Below are 13554 nucleotides of genomic sequence, written 5' to 3' on the forward strand. Positions count from 1 at the left end.
AAGGTTCTTTGTCCAGCACTTACTTCATAGCCCAGGTAAATAACTGTCTGCTTTTCCATCTGAGCCTTCTTTTGGGATACTTGATACCCTTGCAGGCCCAGAGAGTTTAGGAGGCTTACCGTCCAGTCCACGCATGTTTCCTGAGTCTGAGTGGCTAATAAGAGGTCATCCACATACTGGAGGAGCTGTCCTTCTCCTGGAGGTGGTTCCCAGTGTTAGCGTAGGAAAACATATAACCACACAGAGGCGATCATATGCGGTTCTTTATTCCAGCGCGCGGGACACCGGGGTGATAATACACCCAAATCTGATGTCCGAAGGATACAGAGTTGATTCATGATTTTTATAGTTTAAATTATACACATGTTAACTAACCCCCACCCCTAGATACTGATTATCCTATTCCTTAGTTACTATCTTAAATCATACCTACGCTTCTACCCTGATCCACACTTGATTTGGTTAAAACAATAGCATGGAGCTGTTTACAAAAGCTGACGCTTGTTCCCAGCTAGCTGCGTCAAGTTCCAGTTGTACGTTCTCTACTTTCCTCCCCCTGCACATTACTCAATCTAGAAATTACATTTTTTTTTTTAACCCTCCACCAACATTCCCCCCTTTGAAAGTATTTTCACTCTAATATACTAAGTGTAAATGCTTTCACTTAATACAGTCCATTAGGCTTCAGAGTTCATACTGGATGTTCATCTCCAAATCCTCTGTTGTCATAGGCTTTGTCCGGGATGTGGTTGCGGATTGAAGGTGCTGGGTTCCGTGCCAATGCCTTCATTATGGTCCTGTTCCAAGATGCCTTTTTCTGTATCTCTCTCTTCAGGATTCTGTAAACTAACCAAATTACTAAAAAATATAATCAGTAAAATTATCAGATTTTCAAGGATAGACTTTATCCATGAACTCACATTCCATCCTAATCCTTCAAAGATTTTACCCAACCAGCTAGTAGCTAAATCTTTTTGTTCTTTTTGTGCCTCATGCTCTATTTGTTTTAACTGACTGATGTCATGTTCTACATCTGCAGTTACATTTGGGATGTGGATGCAGCAATGGTCGATTTGTCCCTTTAAATATCCACACACTCCGTGTTCTTTCAAAAGTAACATATCTAAAGCCAAACGATTTTGCAGGGTCATTTTGGTGGTGGCCTGTAATTGCACATTGAGTTCCTTAAATCCCTCTCGTGTGATTTTTGCTAATCTGTCTACCTGACCTGTGAGTCTATATAGCATTTCTTTATTTCGATAATTTGCAATGGGACCAAACAAGGATTCTAGGGCCCACCCAATCTTTACTCCACTAGAGGGTTCCTTCTAAGTGTCATCTGGGTTCTTGTCTTCTGAGACGTCTCGCTTTGCTTTTATTTGCAAGGCTTCACTGCTCCTGTTAAATGGGGATTTCTTCCAAATTGGACATAAAGTGGGAAGGCCCAGGGTGATTTCTCTTACCTCCCCGTCCATAGGCAAGTGTGTTGTCCATGTGCCATCACTCATTGCCCATACAAATGGTCCTGGACTTCGAATTGTACTCCTGCTACATCTTACTATAATCTTAGAATCTATTTTGCTTTGTTTGTGTTTAATTTTCCTGCAGGCACAACCAATTCGTAAGGCTATTGCCAATGGTGACCACTGTTTCATTTCTAGATTGTCAGAGGTGCAATCATAAATTTTCTTACATACTCACCAACTTACCTTATTTGCCTCTTTCTGACTGCTAGTATCAGTATTTGTCACTGTGGGATCTGTCTCATTTTCGGAGCCTTTCCATTTAATGCACCAGGGTGTGCTTTCCATATATTGGAATTTCTGGAGGATGCTCACAGACCATGCACGGTCCCAAGGTTCCAGTCCTTTCCAATCCTTCTCTTCACATTTCCACACTACAACACTTTCTGTAGCGTTGTCCCTGATCTTTTGATAGCGTAGAAACCAACATTGCCATTTTGCAAGGTCTTGGTCCTTAACCCACCACTCTATGATTTGTCCCAATTTGCCAATTCTAAGAATGCACTCTGACTTTCTCATGGGTTGCATATAGGAATCCTCTGTTATCTTCCAGTATTCTCTGACCACCACCCTTGACTCTGGTACTTGTTTACAGTTAATTGTTTTGTTCCCTCCTATTTCAGGTAATTTTGATGTTATTATTCCCCAGCTTACTGGGTCCCCTGCTGCCTTTGGTATTGGCAGGCAGGCCGTTATTCTGCTGGTATTATGCATTTTGGCAAAGTCTCTGACCAATCCAATCATTACATTCTCAGCCCGAATTTCATTAGAAATTTCTATTACTTGTGTTTTTGCCTGTATCTCTCTCTTCATTCTAGAATGAAGAGTTGTTAGTTGACCCTTCTGTATCCCATATCCCAAAGTAACAGCAATCCCTACTGGTGACATTAGTATCCATGAAATTAACATTACCCACAGGAAGAGCATGAGCACAGTTACCAATACCATTTGAACAGTTACAGACGTTTCAGCCTCAGCTTTGTTGGTCCAAAAGTTTCTACAGCCCACGACTGGACTCCACGAGGGACCTTCTTCACACGCGTGTAGTGTATCCAGGGTTCCACTCCAGCCACTTTGACTGCTGTAAAGGTGGTTAGCAGTACCTGATGGGGACCAGTCCACTTCTCTTTTAGTGGTTCTTCGTTCCAGGTTTTGATGTATGTGGCCGAGTTTCTCAGGTATCGTGGGCATGATATGCTCACAGATACCATTTGAGCTATTCCAGACTAGGCCAAACTAGGCCTCAGGCCTGGGCCTAGTAGGCCGCGGAACGTTCCGAGTACGTAGTAGCAGATAACCTTATCTCCTACTAGGTATGTGTTAAGGTATGGCCACTCGCAGCATGGAGGTAATGGCACTAGATCTCCGTAGCCACCTTAATCCTAGATTGCTTACATACTTCTGTATGCTCACTGCCTATCACAATGCACCTGCTACTGTAAACTATCTGCTCTGTACTTAACCGGCCATCTCGCGGAATAAAGCGGAGTTCGTGCTGGAAACCATACTGGTTTGGTCTCACGTTACTCTAGTCCCCAGTCTTTCCAGGGTTCGACAACAGTGGCGCCCGAAACTTAGAGACAGAGCCCTGGATTTTATTGAAATATCAGGCTTCGATGCTGTGTGATATTTGGCTTCAATGCTGTGGATTATTTGGCTTTAATGCTGTGTATGATTTAGCTTAAATGCTGGAAGTCCTCGCTTGATTTCGGACGTGTGTGTGTCGCTTGCGATCTACAGTCCGGAATTCCGAGGCAGGCTGGGGAGCGTCGGCTGATTGGTTTGATTAGAAGGCGACAGTGCCACCTGCTGTCCGTGGAAAGAAGGTAAGAGCAGCGGCGCGGATGGATTCACTCACGGAACGCGACTATATAGCTGCCACGCAGCTATTAGCGTCCATTGTCTCGAAACGGGGCGAAAAGATCAGAGATTCTGATATAAATCAGCTGGCCCAATGGGCTAAAAAGAAAGGAAAGTTACAGCAGCCCTCGCTTTTGTTTAGCGAGACAGAATGGAAGGAGATCGGAGATTTACTTTGGGACTCGGTAGTTTCACAGGGAAAAGACGCAAAACTCTGTTCGGAGTTAGGCGTCACGTGGAAGAAAATTATAAATACGCTACAAACCTTTGCCGCGGAGCGCAGAGCTGCCCAAGCCGCGATTTCCGCATTGGAGAGAACGGCCCCTTGCTCTCCTGAACCGGAGACCGTTCCTTCCCAAGCGGAAGAGCGGAAAAAAGTATCCAGAGTTGCGAGATTTTTCGGAATTAATTCCACGCATCCGGTGAAAGGGAATGCGGCCCCCCTCTGTTCCTCCCTCCGTGACGTGGTAGACGTAGCCAGCCATGCGGTTGAGAGACCGAGCGAGAGGCCGGAAGTGTCCTTGCCGCGGTTCGGCGAGAAAGGCGTGGGGGAGGAGACGAGCCAGCCGCCAGACCCGAGGGGCGTGGCGAAAGAGGAGGCAGGCGGGACCGGCAGCGGCGCAGGGCGGGCACAAGTGACGCAGCAAGGAGGCGGACTCGGAGGCGGTGCCACCGGCGGAGCGGAGCCAAACCCCTCCCCACCGGAACGGGAGCTGACGTCAGCTGCCCACATGACAAAAACAAAAACAGAGAACATGGCGGCGCCCATGGCCGGATCGGACAACGCGAGTTCGATTCAACCTGAGATCCCTGCGCCCCCACAGCCTGCATCAGTGGGACCCGCCACCCATCCACAGGCGTCTCACTGTCCTCTGCCAGAATCTGACTCGGACGAGGAAGTTTTGGAATCGGATAACAGCTGTGCAACGCAAGCGCCGGAAAAGCCGCAGAGGTCAACGGAGCTGCAGCAAATTATAGCAGAGCTTGCTAAGCTCTCTAACCGGCAAAGTCAACTGGAACAAAAGACATTTGAATTATCCAAAACATTCCCACAGAAACCATGTACCATACAACCTCTGTCATCATTACAGAGCCAGCAGGCGTTGCCATCCAATGCCCAGCAGATGGCGCTGCCTGCCAACCAAACTGATCCGCTGCTGAACCGCTGGGCCGAAGTTAAAAAACATGCCATCCTTGATAAGGACTTTGAAGCAGCCAATGTTATAGCGTGTCCTGTGGTGATTGAGCAGAACGTTGCCAGATGGCAACCGCATGAATGGAAGGTACTGCAATCTGCAAAGCAGACAGTTAGTCAGTATGGAATTCGTGCGGAAGCTTCCAAAAGTATTATCCAATACATCTTCACTGCTGACCTCTTGTGCCCTGCTGACAGTTCTAACATTGCAGCACTTCTGCTCACGCCATCTCAGTTTCTCATTTTTGAAAGAGAGTGGAGACGCCTGGCAACCGAGGAAGCCAACAGGCATCAAATAGTGGGAGATCCATTTTATGGGATTCAGCCGGACATGCTGACGGGCCAAGGAGCCTATGCCACGACGAATGTACAGCTGACTTTTCCCATCGAAATCCATCAACTCTCCCAGTCACTAGCCTACAGAGCTTTGCTGTTGGTGCCAGACAAAAAGAAGCCTCCATCCTATGCCAACGTCAAACAGGGAGCCACCGAATCGTTTGCTCAATTTATAGATCGTCTTTCTACGGCATTGAGAGATGCCCCAGATTTGCCTGACGAGGTGCGAGACCACCTGTTTCGTTCTCTTGCATTTGAGAACGCCAGCGCACGCATGAAAACCATCTTGGCCTCCCTCCCTCAAGGCTGTGGCGTGGACGAAATGTTGGTGAGAGCAGCGAGAGCAGAACAGTCCAACCAAACAGCAGCTTTCACAGCGGCAATGCAAAACGCAATGCAGCAACAGGGACATGTTATCGCAGCTGCATTGACGGGAAAGCCCTTTAATCGTTTTACTAATAACAAAAAATCAGCGGCAAAGTCCCAGTGCAACCGCTGTGGTGAAATGGGTCATTTCAGGCGGACCTGCCAAAAGCCTGTTTGGTGTCACCACTGCAATGTGGACACCCATGCCACAGAGATCTGCAGGAAACAGGGAAACTTCACGGCCAGCGCGCCGAGGCAGCGCGCCAAGACACAAATCAATGCCTCAGCCCACCAGACCCCAAACAAGACTCATTGAACCAGACCAGACCTGCTGCGTGGAGAAGTGTTGGTGTGGACATAACAGCAGCAGAAGAAGTCACCTTGCAAGATAAGGAAGTCACTCTGATCCCGACTGATGTCTCTGAACCCATCTATAATACAGTTTCCTCAGCTGGAGGTTTGATATTAGGAGGAGCCTCCACGAGCAAACAGGGTATTATGGTGGTGCCAGGAGTCATCAATGCTAATTACACTGGACAGTTAAAAGTAATGGTTTATGCCCTGCAGCCTCCTGTGACAATCCCAAAGGGGAGCAAGATTGCTCAGATCATCCCCTTTGAGAACATCCTGCCACGTCGTCAGTCCCAAAAGCAGCCTGCGGAAGCCGAAGGCGGAGCTGAGAGCTTTGGCTCTATGGGACACAGTGTTTTCCTTACAGTGGATTTACACGAGCGGCCACGGATTGCAGTGAAACTGCAACGAGGCGATGAAATTATCGGCATCGAACCACTTCCAGACACCGGCGCAGACATATCTTTAATTAACAAATTACATTGGCCTTCTCATTGGCCTTTGACATCCCCCTATACCCGCGTTGTGGGTGTAGGAGGCCTGACTGTTCCCTCAATAAGTGCAGATCCTATTCGGATCATCTTTGAAGATGGACAAGTGGTTGTGGCTCATCTATATGTTGTGCCAATGCATGAAGAGATTCTGGGGCTGCTAGGAAGAGATGTGCTTTCCCAAATAGGGATGGTTTTGACTACTGACCGGCATTTTCCTTAGTGGCCACTGCAGAGCAGCCACCCATTTTAAAAATCACCTGGTTAACTGATACCCCTGTGTGGGTTGAGCAGTGGCCAATGACAGAGAAGAGGCTGCGAATTACCAAGCAATTGGTGCAGGAACAATTAGAAGCAGGTCACATTCGACCCTCAGTGAGTCCATGGAACACACCGATTTTTGTCATCCCTAAAAAATCAGGGAAATGGAGACTGCTACATGACCTTCGTAAGGTTAATGAGCAGATGCAAGCGATGGGTGCTCTGCAACCAGGCTTGCCAGCACCGACCATGATTCCTCAAGGGTGGGACATTGTCATCATCGATTTGAAGGACTGTTTTTTCACGATCCCACTCCATCCTCAAGATACTCAGCGCTTTGCCTTCACTGTGCCATCTATTAACAGAGCAGCGCCAGCACATCGGTATGAATGGGTAACTCTTCCTCAGGGAAGTCGTACCTCGCCTACCATGTGCCAGATATTCGTCAATTGGGCTTTGCAGCCGATTCGTCAGCGTTTTTCCAATGCAATGATTTATCACTACGTCGATGACATCCTTGTTGCTACTAAGGAGCCTCTGCCCACAGAGGACTTGGACTGGCTGATCACGCAATTAAAACATCGTGGTCTGACTGTGGCCCCGGAAAAAATACAACGATCAGCCCCGTGGAAGTACTTAGGATGGCTGATCACGAGTGCACAAGTCCGGCCACAGAAAATTACTTTACATACAAACATTTCAACGTTATATGATGCTCAGAGACTTTTTGGAGACCTGCAATGGGTTCGTCCCATTGTAGGAATCACCAATGAGGACTTGCAACCGTTTCTACCATGGCTACACGGTAATGATGCCAGTAGCCTTCGACAATGTACCCCTGAACAGCAACGAGCCTAAGTCAAGGTGTCAGAGAAGCTGCAACGGGGTTGGAGCATTCGCCGCATAGAACACCTGCCACTGTCACTGTTCCTCTCCAACGCAGATGTCTGTCCGTTTGCCATCATCTTTCAATGGCAAAAGAAAAAGGGGGAACACCAGTCTGGGTTAAAATCGACAGCTGGGGTGATTGAATGGGTGTTCTTGCCGGTGCAGCCGAAGAGTCGTGTTATGACAAGAACAGAAGCCCTTGCCATGCTCATCAGAAAAGGGAGAGATAGGATTTTAGAGATCGATGGGGCAGAACCGGCAGATATCAGTGTTCCGATCAGAAATGAAGATCTGGACTGGAAACTGAGACATTCTGTGGAGCTGCAAGAAGCATTGTTGGGTTTTACAGGTGTGGTTCACAACCGACAGCCAAAAGGTCCGATGTGGACTCTGATTGCACGCCATCAGTGGCTGGAGAAGCCTTTGTGTTCCATGACACCTGTGGACGGCAGAACAGTTTATACGGATGCCGGCCGAAAGACACAAAGAGCTGTGTGTGTGTGGAAACAGCAAGGAGAATGGAAGCAGCATTTAATCCACAGTGAAGCCGGAGACAGCTTGCAGACCATGGAGCTGGGAGCAGTGTGTTGGGCTTTGCAAACCTGGAATAAGGAACCTCTTAATGTGGTGTCAGATTCTTTGTATGTGGTTGGAGTGGTACAAAGAATCGAAGATGCACTCATTAAGACCACTCAGAATCAGCGCCTCGGAGAACTATTTCTGCGACTGAGGAGCATACTCAAACAGCGTCAGCATGCCTTTTGCGTGATGCACATTCGTAGTCATCAGTGCAACAATGGTTTGGGAGAAGGCAATGCACGGGCAGATGCTGCAGTCAGTTGCGTTGCCCATGTCCCTCCTGAAAGCAAATTTGTCAGAGCTCGCAACAGCCACGAGAACTTCCATCAGAATGCTAGAGCTTTGCGTCGTCAATTTCAAATATCTATGAACGATGCACAGGGGATTGTGCGTGCCTGCCCTCAATGCAGTCATCACGGGCCAGGTCTTGGCCTAGGCACGAATCCTCGAGGAATGAAAGCCCTGGAACTGTGGCAAATGGATGTAACACACATCCCAGAGTTTGGAAGGTTGAAATATGTTCATGTCACTATTGACACCTACTCCAAATTCATTTGGGCCACAGCACAGACTGGGGAAAGAGCTCTGCACGTTGAGAGACATTTGACTGTTTGCTTTTCAGTGATGGGAGTGCCTGCAGAAATCAAAACTGACAATGGTCCAGCTTATGTGGGACAACGAGTTGCTAGGTTTCTGCAAAAGTGGGGAGTCAAACATACTACCGGGATTCCTCACTCTCCTACTGGCCAAGCCATTGTGGAACGGGCTCATCGGACGCTGAAAGAGTATCTCGCAAAGCAGAAGCAAAATAATGACCTAGATGTGACCAATCGTTTATCTAAAGTACTGTTCACTTTAAATTACTTATGCCTAGCAGAAGGGCGAGAAGAGCCTGCAGTTGTCATCCACCACCAGGCTGTGAAAGAAGGGAGACCACAAGCAATTCCAGGACTTTACGTATATCATAAGGACATGCGAACGGGTGAATGGCAGGGACCCAGTCCAGTCTTGTTTAATGGTCGCGGTTATATGTGTGTTTCTGCAGGAGAAGCAGGACCTGTCTGGGTGCCGAGTCGCTTTACCCGTGCGTGTCCACAAGAAAAGATACCAACCGGCGGTGACACTCACAGAGACAGCGACGACTTACCTGAAGCACCTCAAGAAGACGCGGAGAGTGCTGAAAATTGACTGTTTTAATACTATATCATTGCACTGTTGTTGTGTGACACTTAGAGGCACGATAAGTTATTGGTTAGGGTTTTAGGTTGATAGCCTGTGTGCTACACTGTGTGCTTGTCACAATGGGTGAAATGTTAAGCATGAGGGTGTTGGTTTTAATCAGTGTGGTAGTAAAAATAAGAGCAGGGATGTTTGACATTGACACAAGGGAGAACATGTGGGTTACTTGGGCCAAACAAACTAAACAGGATTCCTTTTGTTTATCTCTAGCGACGCCATCCAATCCTTTTAGAACCTGCTTGATTGGAGTTCCACTGACCTCCATGGCAGAGTTCAAGTCTTTAACCCCTGTCAGGATTGACCCAAAAGGTGATTTAGGGCCACAAGCTGCTGCCATAGCGCGAAACCTTCGAGCGGCTGGTCCAGAACCTCAGGAGCTTGATCTTTTAGGTTCTGTGCCAGGAAACTATTGTCTTGTCTTTGGGCGCTTTGCAGTGAATTCTAGTCTATTAATCATAGATGAGCAGCAATTGAAAGGCCACGCTACGTGGCTGTCCCCTCATTCACTTTTGTATTACAATTACTCTGAGTATTGTAATAGTTGGGTCAGATCTGTCACGCAATTGACAACAGCTGCTAAGAGATTGCCACCAGGAATCTTTTTAGTTTGCGGAGATAGAGCATGGTCCACAGTACCTCCAAACAGTGTCGGAGGACCGTGTTATTTTGGCAAACTAACTCTGTTCGCACCTAGTATTCACCAGGTTCTAGGCTTGCCAAAGAAGGCTCAACGAGTCAAGCGCAGTATGTCTCAACTAGGTCCCAACTGCAAAGATCAAGTTACCCTATGGCAGCCTCCAGCCGTGATCTCAGCATCCATTTTTGCCCCAGGAGTTGCTTCAGCACAAGCCCTCACACAACTGAAACATTTAGCCTGCTGGACAGGAAAACAGATTAACATAACGACGAAGTTGTTGAGTGAGCTTGCTGAAGATGTTAGTGGCATTCGCCATTCAGTGCTCCAGAACCGAGCCGCGATTGACTTCCTTCTTTTGGCTCAGGGGCATGGATGCGAAGAGTTTGAAGGCATGTGCTGCATGAATTTATCAGACCACTCACGATCGATACATCAGCAGTTAGCGCAGTTCAGGGACAACATGAAACATCTTGTAGTTGAGAACACTCCGTTTGACACTTGGCTGAAGTCTTGGAATCTCACCGGGTGGATTGTAGATTTAGTTCGTTTTGGTATAATGATCCTTATTGCTGTCATAGTAGTTTTGACAATAGTGCCTTGCTTGATACAATGCATGCGCAAATTAGCTGACCGTGCCTTAACGTCAGTTTGGATAGCCCAAAAAGAAAAAGGGGGAACTGTGGCCGAGTTTCTCAGGTATCGTGGGCATGATATGCTCACAGATACCATTTGAGCTATTCCAGACTAGGCCAAACTAGGCCTCAGGCCTGGGCCTAGTAGGCCGTGGAACGTTCCGAGTACGTAGTAGCAGATAACCTTATCTCCTACTAGGTATGTGTTAAGGTATGGCCACTCGCAGCATGGAGGTAATGGCACTAGATCTCCGTAGCCACCTTAATCCTAGATTGCTTACATACTTCTGTATGCTCACTGCCTATCACAATGCACCTGCTACTGTAAACTATCTGCTCTGTACTTAACCGGCCATCTCGCGGAATAAAGCGGAGTTCGTGCTGGAAACCATACTGGTTTTGTCTCACGTTACTCTAGTCCCCAGTCTTTCCAGGGTTCGACAACAGATGTATACCTCATCTCCTGGTTCGATATTGTGGACTGGATTCTCCAGGGCCAGTGGTCTGTTCCACACGAGAACACTTCGGAGCCGAGCTAGAGTTTTCCCGAGGGACAGAACATAATTATACACATCTTGTTTCCCTGTGACATGAACATTTGGATTGGGGTTAGGAGATTCATATGGTTTCCCATACAATATTTCATAAGGACTAACTGACATCTCACTCTTAGGCTTTATCCGAACTCTCAGCAATGCGATCGGCAAAGCCTGTGGCCACTGCAGTTTGGCTTCCTGGCATATTTTACTGATCTGCCTCTTCAGTGTCTGGTTCATTCTTTCTACTTGCCCACTTGACTGGGGTCTCCATGGTGTGTGGAGGTCCCAAGATAATCCCAATAACTTGCTTACCTCTTGTACCACCGTGGCTATGAAGTGTGGGCCTCTGTCTGATGATATCCCTAGGGGCACCCCAAACCTGGGAATGATCTCCTGTAATAACCACTTAACTGTTTCCTTTGCTTGGTTTGTGCGACAGGGAAGGGCTTCTGGCCATCCAGAAAACGTGTCAACCCCTACTAACAGGTATTTGTATCCCCGAGTTTTTGGCAGTTCTGCAAAATCCACTTGCCAATAGTCTCCTGGTTCTATTCTTATCCGAATTCTGCCTAACTGTGCCTGTTGTCTAGCTACGGGATTGTTTTTCAGACAGATTTCACATTTAGACATTACTGACTTGGCCATTGTTTGCATCCGTACTGAGATTAGGTATTGTCTTAACCACTTTACCAACGCCTCTGCACCCTAGTGACACTCATTATGTTTTACCTGTAAAATTTCTCTCATTACCAAAGGAGGTACCACTATTTGCCCTTGTGCGGTTACATACCACCCTTCTGCGTTCTTCTGTGCCTTCAGCAGTTGTGCTAGTCTGTCATCTTCGATTGTATAGTTTGGCTTCGTAGGCAAATTAAATTGAGAGATATTAAGTCTTGATGGTATCAATGCCATTGTTTTCTGCACCTCTCGCGCTACCTGACGGGCTGCCCAATCTGCTTTTCGATTTCCTTCACAAATTTTGGAGTTGCCTGATTGATGTGCCTTGCAGTGCATGATTGCTACTTGTTCAGGTTTTTGTACTGCATCTATCAATTGTAGGACTGCATCTTGATGTTTAATATTTGTCCCTTGGGAGGACAGCAGTCCTCTTTCTTTCCATAAAGCTCCGTGTACATGCACTACTCCAAAGGCATATTTGGAATCAGTCCAAATATTCACTGTCTTCTCTTCACTCAGCTCGAGTGCTCTGGTTAATGCGATTAGTTCTGCCCTTTGTGCAGACGTGTTAGGTGGTAGTGATTTTGCCTCTATTACTACATCAATTGTGGTTACCGCATATCCCGCGTATCTGGCTCCGTTCTCCATGAAGCTGCTTCCATCTGTAAAGAGTTCCCACTCTGGTTGCTCCAGGGGGACATCCTTCAGATCTGTTCTTGCTGAATAAGTGTGCTCGATGACTTCTAGACAGTCATGCTCTAATGGACCTTCCTCAGCTGTGGCACCTAGAAATAGAGCTGGATTCAAGAGGTTAGTTGTTTTTAGTGCAACATCATCCTGCTCAGTCAGGGTTACCTGAAACTTCATCATCCGGCTTGGAGAGAGCCAATGGCCCCCCTTTTGTTCCAGGACTGTAGTTACCATGTGTGGCACATAGACATCTATGTGTCTTCCCATTGTGAGCTTCCTGGCTTCCTGTATCAGCAGCACGGTAGCTGCCACTGCTCACAGACATGAAGGCCATCCGGCACTTACGTTGTCGAGTTGTTTGGAAAAGTAACCCACCTGCCTTTTCTAGCTTCCCAGTCGTTGGGTCAGGACTCCCAGTGCCAGTCGCTGCCTTTCATGCACGTACAGCTGAAAGTCTTTAGACAGATCAGGTAACCCCAAAGCGGGAGCAGTTGTCAGTGCTTCCTTTAATTTCTGGAAGGCCTCTTTCTGTGGTTTGCCCCAGGTGAACGGCTGCTTCTTCTGAGCCTCGTACAAGGGTTTTGCAATCAGTCCATAGTCCATGATCCACAGGCGACACCACCCTGTCATTCCGAGGAAGATCCGCAGCTCGTGTAGATTCTGAGGCTCTGGAATAGCACAGATAGCTTGAATACGATTAGTACCCAGTTTTCTCTGCCCTTGTGAGATTTCACATCCCAGGTAAATCACAGTCTGTTGGGCAATTTGTGCTTTTTCTCTGGATACCTTATACCCTCCCATTCCTAGTGAATTTAAGATCTCAATGGTTACTTTTATGCAGGTCATTTCTTCCTCTGTTGCAATCAAAATGTCATCTACATACTGGAGTAATAAATATTGGTCTCTTGGTACTTGCCCTTCTCTGGTCCAGATTTCCAGTTCTTTTGCCAGTTGACTTCTAAAGAGAGTGGGCGACCCCTTGTACCCCATCGGTAATCGAGTCCAGGTGAGCTGAGTTTTTCTTCCACTTTCTGGATGTTCCCGCTCAAAGGCAAATAGTTTCCTAATTTCTTGGTCAAGGGGTATACAGAAGAAAGCATCTTTTAAGTCAATTACAGTAAACCATTTATATATCTCTTTTACGGATGCTAACAATGTATAGGGATTGGCAACCACTGGATGAATGTCTTTTGTTATTTCATTTATACCTCTTAAATCCTGTACAAGTCTATACTCACCATTGGGTTTCTTCACTGGGAAAATTGGGGTGTTGTATTCCGATTTACATT

The 13554-nt window shown here is 47.1% G+C and overlaps 1 protein-coding gene across 1 annotated transcript; it reads right to left on the bottom strand.

Moving 5' to 3' along the window:
- Positions 1-206: 206 nt before the first annotated feature.
- LOC134565013 (uncharacterized) lies at positions 207-12758 on the bottom strand. Its single transcript, XM_063424369.1, has 2 exons — positions 10814-12758; positions 207-858 (listed from the first exon to the last, which is right to left on the bottom strand). Exon 1 carries the CDS (start codon positions 12530-12532, stop codon positions 11603-11605), a length of 930 nt encoding a protein of 309 aa, XP_063280439.1. The 5' UTR covers positions 12533-12758; the 3' UTR covers positions 207-858; positions 10814-11602.
- Between the last annotated feature and the right edge of the window lie 796 nt (positions 12759-13554).

Source organism: Prinia subflava (assembly GCF_021018805.1).
Source record: "Prinia subflava isolate CZ2003 ecotype Zambia chromosome W unlocalized genomic scaffold, Cam_Psub_1.2 scaffold_31_NEW, whole genome shotgun sequence".
Lineage (NCBI taxonomy): Eukaryota > Metazoa > Chordata > Aves > Passeriformes > Cisticolidae > Prinia > Prinia subflava.